General features: G+C 59.6%; 1 protein-coding gene across 6 annotated transcripts in view; it reads right to left on the bottom strand.

Moving 5' to 3' along the window:
• ARHGEF10L (Rho guanine nucleotide exchange factor 10 like) overlaps positions 1-13,827 on the bottom strand; it is a 154,007-nt gene that overhangs the window by 80,972 nt on the left and 59,208 nt on the right. For all 6 annotated transcript variants that reach the window (XM_036025389.1, XM_028512200.2, XM_036025388.1 and 3 more), the window contains 2 exons: positions 2,224-2,315; positions 517-600 (listed from right to left, as the gene is read on the bottom strand). In XM_036025389.1, coding sequence (XP_035881282.1) covers positions 517-600; positions 2,224-2,315 — 176 coding nt within the window. The remainder of the gene's footprint in view (positions 1-516; positions 601-2,223; positions 2,316-13,827) is intronic.

Here is a 13,827-nt window from a genome sequence, read left to right as displayed (position 1 = left end):
ACTCCTCCCCCGATGAGTAAGCAGGGCCCAGCTCCAGCAGGGCTCACGCCCCTCCACCCGGGTTCCCCGCCGAGGCCACCGTCTCCGCGCCTTTCTGGCCCACTGAGGGCCTCACCCCAGAGCAGGGCGCAGGCTTTCCGGCGGTCCCTGCTCCACCACTCAGCTTGAACCAGCTGTCCCTTTCCCTGCAGGCCTGGGAAGCCCAGACAACGACCCCAGTTTCCTGAGGGAGGAATCCAGGTTTGGAGGGGTGAAAGGACTTGGAGGGGTAGGGGCCCTCAGCCGGAGAGCCCACGCCCCGAGGCCCTAACCCCGCCCCCGCCCCGCCCCGCCCCCTACCGGCCCCGCCCCCAGCCGTCTCCGGACTCTCCCTGGAGGACTACGGCGGTTTTTAAAAGCAGGAAGGAGGGGCAGTGGGCTGAGTTGGGAGGGAGGGGAATGGAAGGAGACCCTCCCCAGTTCCCGCCCCTCCCACCGCCTCCCCAGAGCCGCGAGGAAGCGTGAAAGGGGCCCTACCGGGCTGAAGGGCATCCAGGTTCTCACACGGGACGTCGTCGTAAATCACATCTTCTTCCAGGGCAGGGAAAGTGAAGCGGTCGACTGGGAGCGAAGAAGGGGGAGGGAAAGAGCACGAATAAGGCCGCGGCGGCCCGGGCGGAGGCGGCCGCCAGACTGACATCAGGCTGCACCAGCTGGCAGCTCTCCGGCCAGCATCAGGCGGCGCGCGGGCCCTGGGGAGCGCCTGCCCCGCGGCGCTCGGAGGACACTGGTTCGCCTCCTCCCCGCCCCCAGCCTCTCCAAGGCACCCTCCCAGCGACCGGGGCAGACCCCACTTGCCTCCCTGCCACCCACGGGCCTGCCCATCTGGCCGACAGGCAGCTGCTGTGAGCACCTGCCGGGATCATGAGGCAGACCCAGCACCTGGGGCCGCGAGCATCCTCCGTTGCCCAGGCCCCCAGCACTACCCTAGAAGGAGCCACCTCCCAGCCAGAGGCAGGGGAGGGCCAACTAGCTCTAGTGGGTAGTGGAAATAAGGGGAGGAGGCTGGATTTGGAGAGTGGGATTAAGAAGAGCCCCCCCCCCAAACTCAGCCGGCAGAGCCCTGATAGGTGAAAAGTCAGCAAATGAGCACAGCCCTCCCCAAACATTTTACTGGGAGGTCAACCCAGCAGGTCAGGGCATGCACCCTGCCCAAGTTAGCACCCCCTAAATACAAAATTTAAGGTCACCCCCCCCAAAAACTGTGTGCCCACTCTCTGCTCTTTTGAGGGGCACAGGGCCCCTGCAGAGCAAGGGTTTTGAAAGCCAGTCCCCACCCCTGATGGGAGCCTGTCCTTGCCCCACAACCCCCCAGGAAGGCATGGGTCCTGCTGGCCTCTGAGGTCCCCGCCATTCTATCTAACTGCGATGCTTCCAGCTGTCCCTGGGCCCCAGAGCCCTGTCGGAGCCTCGTCCCCCGACCGCTCCCTCCCACCACGGACTCTGCCTCCCACGTGGCTGCAGACCTGTCCACCTCTGTCTAGCCAGGGGCCTCCCTCTCCGGCCAGCCTCCTCTCTGGGATGCAGCCCACCCCACCGTGTCTCCCTATCTCCTAGCTATGCCCCCACCCCACGGTGACTGAATTGAAATGCAAATATGGCTGCAGCATCGGCCTCTCCTGGCTCCCAGTTGCCTTAAAAAAAGTCTGACCCCTGAGGCCCAGGAGGAGCTGGGGAGCTGGCAGCCTCGCCCATTCCTGTTGCGCCTTTGGTGCTCACTGATCCCCAGGGCCAGGCGTCCCCTCTGCCTGGACACCCGTCCCCTGAGCCCTGCTGCCTGGCTCTCCGCCTTCAGGGCTCACGGATACTCCCCACTCCGCCACCTGCACACTCTGCGGTGCCTGCCTGCCTGCCTGTGCGCCTGGCCCTGCTCCCAGAGAACACTCACCTTGGTCACAGGGGGACACCCACCAGCTGTTCTGGAAGTATTTAGGGAACCAATAAGCGACTGAATGTGCGGTCCACTCCTGGACCGAGGCTCTCAGGACAAATGGGGGCAACTGCCAAGCTTGGGCAGTGACCTGAACGTCTCTGAACTGCCACCCAGCCCACCCAGTGGGGGCTGCCCCTCAGCTCACGTGGGCCCATGTCAGCGCTCTCGGCTTAGAGTGAGGGACGCTGAGGTTATCCTGGCACCTCCCTCCCGGGTCTAAGGCCTGGGGCAGGGCGGGGCGGGGGACTTACTTCGACGGGAGCTCTTCCGCTTCCAGCTGGAGCGCCGGACCCCGGGCAAAGCTGCGTCCACAGCATCTCCATTGCTCACCACGGCCGGCACCCTGTGGGCCGAGACACAGTGCCGGTGAGCCAAAAGGGAGGGGGACAGAGCTTCTGATGGCAGGAGAGACGGAGAAAGCCTGCTCTTGAAGCCTCCAGCAACCCCTCAGCAGGACAGCAGAGCTCGTGATGGGCAGGGGCGGGCTGAGGACAGAAGCCTCCGGCCCCCAAGGCCATCGGTCGGGAAGCTTCGGAGGCTTGGACGAGCCCCTTCCTCACCTTTAGAAGGCCCCACAGGCCGACCTGTTGCTTTAGCCGCATGAAGATCACACATGCCACAGCGACCAAGGCCAAGTGCTCCCCAGGCATGGGCACCGGTCTTCCCTCCGGCACAGGCTAATTGGGAGCCCCCATCCCCCCCAGTTCGCCCACAAGGAGTTGCAGGTCAGGGCTGGGGGACCCGCCTCCTGGGAGAAACGAGGCCTTGCAAAGGCGTGCAAAACCACGAGTGGGAGACAGAGCTTAATCCCCCCCACACACCTGAGAACAGGCTGGACTCAGGCACTCGCTTCCCGGGAGCAGACACGCAAAAGAAAATGGTTGGAATACAGCAGACCCCACTCGGACCGAGTGACCATGTGACCCTCTCCAGTGACGTCACTCGGACACCACACCCCCCCCCCGACATGATGCAACATGAGGAGGGCGCCTACCTCTGCAGTTTTCTTACCCAAGCCCATCACCCCAGTCCGACCAGCAGAAAAACGCCAGACGAGCCCAGACTGGGGGACACGCTACGGAATCCCTGCCCATCGCTCCTCAGTGCTGTCACGATCACAAACACCAAGAGAGACCTGAGACGCTGTCGCAGACCAGAGCAGGCTAAATGACACCTACAGGCAACCCGGGGTCCTGGACGGGATCCTGGAGCAGAAGAAGGATGTGGGCAGAAACCAGATCGAGCCTGGAGCTTAGTGAATGGTTTCATGGTTTCTTAGTTTTGACAAATGTTCCCTGGTCACGGGAGATGCTAACAACAAGAAAGCAGGGTGAGGGGGTCGGTAGAGCTCTCTGTGCTACCATTACAGCTTCCCTGTAAGTCTGGAACTAGTGCAATTGAAAGAGGGGTGTGTGTGTGTGTGTGTGTGTGTGTGTGTGTGTTTTAAAGCCCACGCTCGGAACACAAGGGCCACATCTGCCCATCCGGAGGGCAGAGGCCTCCAATTGTCCAAGACAGCAGCCGCTGAGACCAAGACTTGACTTGAAGCCCTGGCTGGCATAGCTCAGTGGATTGAGCGCGGGCTGTGAACCAAAGTATCACAGGTTCAATTCCTAGTCAGGGCACATGACTGGGTTGCAGGCCACGGCCCCCAGCAACTGCACATTGATGTCTCTCTCTCTCTCTCTCTCTCTCTCTCTCTCTCTTTCTCCCTCCCTTTCCTCTCTAAAAAATAAATAAAATATTTTTTAAAATCTTTATAAAAAAAATAGACTTGACTTGGACTTCCTGGTACCCGAGCCTTCAGCCCTTCGTGGAGGATGGGGTCGGGGGAGATGACACCCAGGACAGTGCAGGGAGAAGGGAGGGAGGAGAATGAGCAACACTCCTGTGAGTGGGCCCTTGGCCCTCACCCTCCCTGCTCTGCGGGCAGCAGGCAGAGGGACCCGCCCCAGATCACGCTGCCCGTGAGGGGCAGAGCCAAGGCGATGGAGCCCACTTGCCTGGCCCCGAAACCGGGGTCTCATGACTGCGTCTCGGGTAACAGAGCCCGGGCAACTGTGGTCGCGGAAATGTCTATGCCGCCCCGTGAGCCTCACGTGGCTGCTGGGCGCTTGGGAGGTGGCTGGTGGGACCACTGTGACTAAGGAACTCAATTTTATTTTAAACAGCTCCATGGGGCTAGTGGCCACTGCACAGGACAACGCAGGTCTAAGTCACCTGTTGGAGAAGCTAATCTGAGCTCCAGGTTCCCAGCCAGAAGTCAGCAGTGTCACCCCGGGGTGAGGGACTCAGTCCTCGGGGAAGGCTTTCCACCAACAGGAAGTAAATGCCAAGAGGGGGCAGGGCCGGTCTGCACCGGAGGGGCTGCTGGGATGAAGGGAGCCTCCTGAGCCCCAACCCCCACCAGCTGCTTCCCTGGGCCGGCGCCTGCTCAGACGGGACACCGCGAAGGTGCTGGAGGCAGCCGCTCCGAAACGCTCCGACAGAACCGGACCGTTCCAGCCGAGTCAACGTGAGGGTCGGGCAGAGTCTGGTTAAAAGTTTGCTTTGAGACCTTAACTGTGACAGCTGGTGACCATGACGACATACCTGGGAGATGCTGCTTGCTCTGTTTTGCCTATACGGGGGCAGGCAAAAGCAGGTTTACAGCTGGAGTACTGTGCAGATAATACAATCATTAACTAATAATAACGAGAATAAACTCTGTTTCGCATACTCACCAGTGTAAACCCACTTGTGCCCTCCCCGGCATCTGCGTGTTTCACTGCACAACAGCGCATATTAGGCATCATCAGCCTTGTTGCCGCAGATGGGGAAACAGGGGCTCGCAGAGACTTAACGACTACTTACCAGCGTCCCTCGGTGCCATCAGAGGGAGCTGGGACCCACAGCCCAGGCTGCCTGCTGACAAAGTGTGTGCCCTTTCAACCAGGAGTAGGGGACTTACATTTGAACGTTGACTGAGACCACGGATTTGCCGTGACACAAGGTCACTGCACCTCGCTAGACTATTTAGCGTGGTGGCTGGGGTTTTTTTTTTAAGGGACAAATAGCACCCAGCATAGAGTCAGAAACACAAGTCCAAGTCTTCATCCGAAAGAAATCGTGAGGGTTCCAGGTATTTTTCTGCTGGACATTTTGCCACGAACACTTGCACCACAAAACTAACTAGCCGTAAGGCAACGTGGCCGTAAAAAGGGATGAAATGCGGTTGGTTTGTTGATGTTGGTTTCATTTCTCCACTGACGAATCAGCCGCCTTTGGCAAACTAAAAATGTATTTGAGCCAGTTGTCAATTTGCCTTCATTTCTCCATTGACAAACCGGTGGGGGAAACAGTGAAACAGGGATGCTCTTCAAACAGTGTGCACTTCTTCCAGACAACCACCCGCCCAGCAGTCGGCTGCTTATTTGGAAACACGCCACGTCGGGAGGAGAGGAAAGGACGCACCGAGAGCCGCCTTGGAGGGCTCAGAGCTGAGCCCGCACTTCCCACAGGGCGCACCCGGGTGCTCAGACGCGACCCACCAAGTACAATCAGGTGCTTGCACGGGGCTGCCATGAATCCACACACCTTCTAAATAGACTCCCATCTTTTGTATTGCTCAGTAGGCTTTTTAATTCTGCTATTCATTTTTTTATTATTTATTGATTTTAGAGAGAGAGAAGGGAGAGAGAAACATCAATTTGTTGTTCCATTTAGTTATGCATTCATTGGTGGATCCTTGTACGTGCCCTGACTGCTGATCAAACCTGCAACTTTGGTGCAACGGGACAACGCTCTAAACCATTGAACTACCCGGCCAGGGCCTGTTACTCATTTTCATATCCCTCCTTTGTTTGTCATGACTTTATCTCTTTCGTAGCAAAAGTGCCTTATGGTCAATTAGTTACATGGCAAAAATGCTCATGGCAAAAACGTCCATGGCAAAGAGGCTGTTACAAAAATACTGGACGTGCCGCGTGACACCCAGCCGCTGGGCTACAGTGCAGGTCACCCAGAGAATCCCCAAGAAGGCCCTGGGCAGGCTCTAAAGACGGCATCCAGGGCCAGCGGGACTGGGTGGGTATTTTTGGATGAGGTCAGGCAGCTTTCGCAGGGACCTAGAAATACTTTATGACATACGAAAATCCAGGGTGGGGCTGCAAGCATGAGCCTCTGGGCTGTGTATTACCAGAATACAGCGCACTTAATTTTAACTAACTTCATTCGAAATAGCCACATGTGGCTTGTGACCATCATACAAGACAGCAGAGCTCAGCCGCCTGCACTGTCGGAGAAGCTAGTCTGGGCTCACTTCCATGGAGCGGCCGGTCCAGGTGCCGGTCCCGGCTTCCTGGGCTGAGGAGTGGGGGTCCCACAGCACGGAGAAGTCACCTACATGCCCACCCGCACTGCCTCCACGGCTGAGGCAAACAGAGACCCTGGGAACCCCAAGGGAGGGGAGAGACCGGTGCCTGTGGGTGGGCAGGTCTTCCTAGGGTGGCCGAGACCACCACGCACCCCCACCCTGTATTTTGCTGGCATCTACTCTGCTCCCAGGCTGTGTTAAATGCCTGGGGACAAGTGCATGTCTTATTCTGACTATTTCACAAACAGGAAGTCCCTAGCCCCAGGCCACCTGGCCAGCAAGCGACAGAGCTAAAATTTGCCCGCAAAGGCTCGCTCTGACACAGGCCCTGCTGCCTCCAGGCCAGAGTGGCCCAGGCAGATGCAGATGGAGGAAAAGGCCTCCCAGGCAAGGGAGGAAAAGGGCCTGGCAAGAAGTGAGCCCAGGACGCCTCCTCCCACCTTGCGCCATCCAGCCAAGGCCACCAGCCCACCCTGCACTCACAGGGCCAAGGGCGGGGGGCAGGGGGTGCCGTGGGCAGCCTCTCCCAGCTGCTGAGGGGCTGGGGAGTCTAATTCTCCCTGTAAGCAAACACTCCATCTGGGGCCTCCCCAGATAATAAAAGAGCCATAAAAAGCAATAAGAGGCCAATTAGCTCACCCTTATCTGAGCTTCCTGCATGCTAAGGCCTCTCGGCTTGCACAGGGGAGAAAGGCCGGCAACTAAGATGATGGCAGACTCACAAGGCGGGGCCACCGCCCACCGGATATAAAGGAAAGGTGCCAAGTCTACGGAAACAGAGAGGGACTGAGAAAAAGAAGGTTGATGAAAAGAAGGCGGCGGCGGACAGACAAAAGAACCTCTCCCAGGTGCCCGGCGACAGGGCTCACTGACCGGACCTCGGTCAGGTGTCCCAGAAGGCACCATGGCACTTGGGGCACTTTCTGTGCCCGCCTCCTGTGTCACCAGTAACAAACCGGGGACAAGAGGGGAGTGAGCCCCCGGTGACAGCGAGGACCTGCCCTGTCCCCTGTCCCGGTCACCCCGTTCCATCAGCCTTGGCCCAGGGTGCACGCTCAGTGGGGGCCGATGTCCCCCCCGCCCCCGGCCTATTTCAGAGACAAGAAGCCCCACGGCTGCAGGTGCAGGCCCCAGGTTCTCGGCGAATCTCGATGACAACAGATCCCACGGGGTCCTTTCCCAGGGCCTGCAGAGTGGGGGTGGTCAGGGAGAAGACCCCCAAACCCAGGACGGTCTGAGGGTTCCTCGCTGGGCCCCCGCACGCAGGGCATTCTGGGGCCTTTTCCAGGACAAGGTATGACTAATGGAGTGGGGGAGGAATTCCACCTTTGGCGAATACCGAGGACCAGAATAACCTTTGCCTTATAAGGCCCTGAGCGAAGCCCAATCTGGGGCATCACTCAGAGGGCCCACCCCCACTGAAATTCTCCCCCACCACCAAGTCCACTATCCCCAAGTCCAAGACAGACACAAAAGGAAAGCAAGAACGTTAAACTGAGAGGAAGCCACCCTCTCTCTAGTTCCTGTAACACGTCACAGCCCGAGGGTCTGCTCGGACGATCCCAGGCAGCTGCCCATGGCAGTTGCCCAGGCCCCTGCCTGGGTGGTTCTGATCCGAGGGTCCAGAGGGGACCCGGCACCGATGTCTTTAAAGCTCCCACTGGGTGCGATGTGCAGCCAGCCGGGGTTGAGAACCGGGGCTCCTGGGCTTGAGGTGTGGCAGGAACGCTCTGGAGCCAACAGGCCTGGATCGAACCGCAGCTCTGCCGCTTGGCCCTGCGCACACGGCCAGTCACTGAGCATCTGGGCGCTGTTGTAGAATGGGGTGAATACGCGATTCACTCCCTACTGGGGGACGAAATGAGATGGTGCGGGCAAAGCACACGGTCCTCTCTGTGCCTCAGTTTCCACAGCAGTGAAATGGGGCAGCGATACCTCCTTCCTCTTAGGGTTCTGCTAAGCAGTGAATAGAGAAGGCATATAAAATACTAAGCACAGGGTCTGGCACACAGCCGATCCTCCCAGTGTGCTACTTCCTGTCCCCATCCTGTCCCCCACCCCTCCTCCAGTTACAGGGTCCCCCGGGTGCGTCCATCTCCTCACTCTGCGGCCCGGCCACCCCTCACATCCAGAGGGGGCTCCGGGACCCAGTGCGCCTGCCTGTGCCACCCCGCCACGGTCACACGTCACTTCCTGCATGAAGTAGTAGCGGTGAGGAGCTCCCAGGGGGAGTCTGGAAAGGGGCCCCTCGAGCAGCATCTGGAACACACCCTGCCTGCCCTCCTCCCCCCACCATGGGGAGTGAACACCCAGGCCCCCCGGGGAGCCATCCCAACCTGGGAGCCTGGCCCCACAGCCCCAGAGGCTAACCCAGACCGCGCCTCTGGCCTTCTGCTCCGCGGTGCACCCGCCTTCCTCCCTGACCTCTCCAGAGCACCGGGCATGACAGTCAGACCGCGCACGGGTGCTGCGCCCTCAGCAGTAACTTATCAAGGACCCCGAGGGCTCTGAAGAACACCGGTTCCCATGGGAAAATGCTTGCGCTATGTAATTAGGTCACCGAGTGAGCCATGAAACAGTATGTGTAATAAAACCGCGGTTCTATAAATATATGTACACTTGTATATGTGCATAGCAAAGCAGCGGGGCAGAAACACGCAGTGGTAGAGCTGAAGCTTGCTCCTAGTCTATCATTTTCTGTACTTTCCAACGTTTCTACAATAAATATGTATAACCACTACGAAGGAAAAAGGAGGGAGGGGGAGAGAAGAAGAAAGGAAGGAAAGGAGGAAGGGGGAAAGAAGGAGAAGGAAGGAAGGGAGGGAGGGAGGGAGGGAGGGAGGGAGGAAGAAAGAAAGAGAGAAGGAAGGAAGGAAGGAAGGAAGGAAGGAAGGAAGGAAGGAAGGAAGGAAGGAAGGAAGGAAGAAAAAGAGAGAGAGAGAAAGGAAAGGAAAGAAAAGGAAAGGAAAGGAAAGGAAAGGAAAGGAAAGGAAAGGAAAGGAATCACACATCTAAGGTAAGTGATGCTCTGGGCAGCACGGGTCCCCTGTGCTCTGGAGTCCTGCTCCAGGCAGGTCCGCACCCGTTGGTGACACTGATGAAGAGCAGCGCACTGACTAAGCATCTGTCCTGACACCTCATTTCCTCCTCCCAAGGGCTCCATTGGGTGGGTCTATTGTTCCACTGTACAGGGAGGAAATGTAGCAGATACCGTCCTGGGTCGAGGAGCTGATGTACAGGGGAGCTGACCTCGAGGGCGGGTGGGGTCCCAGCCAGCTCTCCGAGGGAGAGGTTGGAGGACCGGTTCTGGAGGCAGACGGGGCTCTGCCTCATCTCAGCCCCGTGACCTCGGGCTGCTGACAGGCCCTCTTGGCACCTGTTTCCACATATACATGGAAACTGTGACGGGCCCGCCTGTGAGAGGGCCGATGAGATAAGGCAGCCTAGGGTCTTTGAAGCGGGTACAGTGGATAAGAAGTACAGATCACAGGCAGACCGCCATTATCTGGCTCTGGAGGCCGTGCACACACCCGGCGGGCCACGTGCGAAGAACTCAGCCCTGCACTGAACCTCAGCCCCCCACCCCCACCCCGATCCGCGGGCAGGGACTGTTTCATCCTGGGTCACCGCTGCAGCGCCTGCCACCTCACAGGCGCTTGGTAAGGATGTGCATGATAAGAGGATCAAGGATGGAGGTCAAGGGCATGGAGGACAACCAGCCAGCAGAACACTGACCAAGGGCAGCCCCAGCCCTGTCCTGGGTGGACAGGGGACCTGTGCAGGAAGAGCAAACAGAGACCCTGACCTCGAGCTGTCAGCCCAGGTGCCAGCCCAGCCCCCGGACCAGTGGCTGCACCTCCGGGGTCTGCACTACGGGCCCCGTGATCATTCCCTCTCTCCAGGGCTGTCGTGTCCAAGTACTGGTCTTACTCCTGTCGCTGCTGGGACAAACTACCACAAGCTTGGTGACTCACACAACGCAAATTTACCATCTGACGGCTGTGGAGGGGGGTCCGATGTCCGAAGTGGGTCTCACCAGACTAACGGCAGGGCGCTGGCAGTGCTGGGCTCCCTCGGGGGGCTCCGGGAGAGAGCCCACCCCCTTGTCTTTCTCCAGCTCCTGCAGGCAGCCTGGACCCCTTGGCTCGTGGCCCCCTCCTCCGTCTTCGGAGCCAACAGCAAGGCCTGCTCAGTGTTTCCTGACTCTGACGCTCCCTCTGGCCTCCCTCTCACAGGGACCCCCGAGAGCCCATTGGGTTGACTGGGACAATCCAGGGAAGCCTCCCCGTTTCAAGGTCCCTAAGGGAATCACGTCGGAAAGTGCCCTTGCCACACACGGTAACATTTCACAGGTTCCGGGTATTGGAACGTGGACATCATCGGGGGAGGGCGGTGACGTCATTCCTCCTACCACCATTAGGAGAATGAAAACGAGACGTGTGCGGACAGGCCGCATAAACCATGAAGTCTGCGCACGCGTGAACTGTTGGTGCCGCCTGTGCCAGGCGCCAGCGATAGCCGCTGCAGGAGGCAGAGCCGTCCTACTGCTCCGGGGGTCCGGGATGGACCTCACAAGCTTCCCGAGAGGGTCCCCACTGTCACAAAAGAGCAGGGTGTACCTTTTCCGGGGGAGAGACCGTGTGGCCTTTATACCGGGTTCCCCAAGGGCCTGTGGTCCAAAGGCCACAGCTCCGGTGTGGAAATCCACTGAACCAGGGTGGGAAAGTAGAAAAAGCAAAAGTACAGCTTTTCCCATTTAGGGACTGGCGAGGGGCCACAGATGGTCTTCCATGAGGGGGCCCCACCGTGGGGAGCTGACCCCTGCCCAGCCTCAGGTCCCACATGGGCCCTGCAGGACGGGACACAGAAGGCTATGGGCACTTGGGATTTGGGAAAATGGCAAGTTTAAGGCCAAGCCCCAGGTTCCAAACACCCCCAGGCTGGGTCTGCAGCAATCCGGAAAACCCAGAGTGCCCGAGGGAGAATTTCCTCGGGGAGCTGGGGGCCACTCCAGCCTTGTCCAGCTGCTCCCCGGACTCCCCTCCCACAGGCCTCCGGAGCCACAGGGCCACGGCCAGGCTGCAGGCAGGCGCTCCAGCCGGTCTCCGCTCCGTGCAAACGCTGCTGCCTGAGTTGAGCCTCCTCCTGCTGACCCGGTCAGCACCTGATGCGCCCAGGGACGACGGGCTCCTTGGCCCTCCTGGGAATCCAGCGGCCCACCTGCTCCCCTCAGGGTCCAGGTCCAGCTGAGAGATGCTGGCCAGTGGGCAGCATGGTCCATCTTGTCTGGATAAGCCCAGAAAGGGGCAAAACTGGTACCTCCCAGGCGCCCCTGTGAGCCGGGCCAGGAGCCAGAGGCCTGACCCAACAGGAAATGCTGAGGGGGCAGGGGCCCCTCTGGGGTGGCAGCAAACTCGCAGGAAAAGCAAACGGCTCTGCAGGAGGCCGGAGTGCGCCGCAGCAGCAGCGTGCTGAGTGGGGGTGAGAGGTGTGGGCTGCGTCCAGAGAAACACAGGAAGCCAGTGACCACTGGGAGCCCGAGGCTGCTCCTCCAACCGTGCACGGTTCCCCCCTCCAGGGCGAGGGCTGGTTGTGAGTGAGCCGGCCACAAAGGCCGCCAGAAAAGGCCAACCCTGTGGGCTCCCAGGGACCGCTGGGGGTCAGCCCGGTGAGCTCCAGCCCTGCCACTTACCGGCCCTGTGAGGTCTTGGGTAAACTACCCCGGCTCTCTCAGCCTCGGTTCCTAATCTGCCAGATGGAAGCCGTCAGCAGTCCCCGAGGGCTGCAGCGCCCAGGAGACGAGATAATGTACAGGAAGCCTTCAGTAAGTGGCGGCCGACACCATCCGCGCCAGCAGGATCGGGGACTCTGGCTGTGTGGCCTCAGGCCACCGATCCCCTCCCTCCCCGCTGGCCCCCGTCAGCCGCCACAGTCAGAACCCAGGTTCCAAGATTCCATTTCCACGCCGCCTGTGTTCTGTTTGCTTTCATGGAAACACTGAAAGTCCCCTGTCGGACGCACTCCCCCATCCTTCTGCCCATCGGGACCCGCTGTTCATTCCACAGGGATGTCCTCAGCGCCCGCCCTGTGCCTGGCTCCGTGCTGAGCCTCGAGCACAAGCGAGCAGCTGCCAGCTGTCCCCAGGGAGCGGGCCTGCAGGTGGGGAGACACCTCCCCGCCCCTCCACCATCACAAGGCCTCAGCACGGGCTGCTTCTACTCTGCTCCCATTGCAAGAGAAGGGGCCTCCCCCAGAACCACGCACATGGGCAGTACTGAGGCCACTCGGCATGGCTCCCCGGTTGGGGTCCACGGAACAGCCCGAGTGCTCAGAAACTACTGTCCCAGAAGCTAGAGAGCACTCCTCGGCAGGCAGAGTTCTTAAGTAAACACACAAACAATCGGATCGTTCACGGGGAGCCATCAGCACCCCCCACCATGAGCCAAAGTCCGAGGTCCCGGCTTGGACCTGGAGCCCGTGATCCCCGGAGGGGAGCGCAGCGGCCCACACCTGGCCTCCTGTCAGAGAGGCCCCGGGTCTAGTCTCTACTCTGAATGAACACATGTTATCTATATGAAACCTCGGCCACCTGACCGCTCTGAGCCTCAGTTTCCCACCCGAGGCATAGGCAATGACAGTGTCCACTTCCTAGAGACAGGAGGAGCACATGGGCCTGGGTGTTTGGCCCAGTGCCTGGTACACAATAAACAGCATCATTATTGTCACTATTATTTGCGGCTATTTTATCATCATCATCATCATCATCTGATCACAGATGTGTCCTATCGAGGAAAGGAAAAGGACCACCAGTCAGCCGAGCGCCTTCAAGGCTGCCTTCACCCAGCGGCAGAGGCTCACTCCTTGGGAGTGTCGAGCAGGCTGTGGCCCAACCCGAAAACTCACCACACAGGCCTCAGCGTGACACGCCCAGCCACGCCAGCCGCTCTGTTTACCCTGTAGCAGCCTGGCTGCCTCCTCTGGGCAGCCCAGCCCAGCAGGCCAAGGGACCGGGAAGTCCACGGGCCTGGACGCCAGAGGCAGACCCAACGCCCTGAACCTCACCGCTACCCAGCCTCAAGTGTCCCTGTAACTGCCCCCCCCCGCCCCAGGCAGGTGTAATCCCCTTCCCTGCGCAGACTCCCAGGGTTGGTGAGAGCCACACCAAACCCAGGTCTGTCTGGTTCCCAGGGGGCAGGGCCCAACCAGCTCCTTCTAAAACCAGACCTAAACTGGGACCCAGAATAACAACAGCAAATATGTTCGCAGCAGCCAGGATGTGCCGGCCAGACTAAGCACTGGATAAATGCTAACTCGTGCACACCCCTCACAGAGCCCATTTTACTAGTTAAGAAAGTAAGGCTGGGAACTGGAAGCCACTTGCCCAGGGACACCCAGCTAGTGAGTAGTCAGAGCGAGACCTGAAGCCAGTTCTGTGGCTCAGACCCCGAGCTCCCAGGCCCTCGGAGGCCCGGCCCCCAGCCCTCACTGTACCCACTGCGCT

This window comes from Phyllostomus discolor, chromosome 5 (genome assembly GCF_004126475.2).
Source record: "Phyllostomus discolor isolate MPI-MPIP mPhyDis1 chromosome 5, mPhyDis1.pri.v3, whole genome shotgun sequence".
In the NCBI taxonomy this organism is placed as follows: domain Eukaryota; kingdom Metazoa; phylum Chordata; class Mammalia; order Chiroptera; family Phyllostomidae; genus Phyllostomus; species Phyllostomus discolor.
The sequence above is the reverse complement of the archived record's forward strand: the minus strand, read 5'-3'. Positions and strand labels throughout refer to the sequence as shown.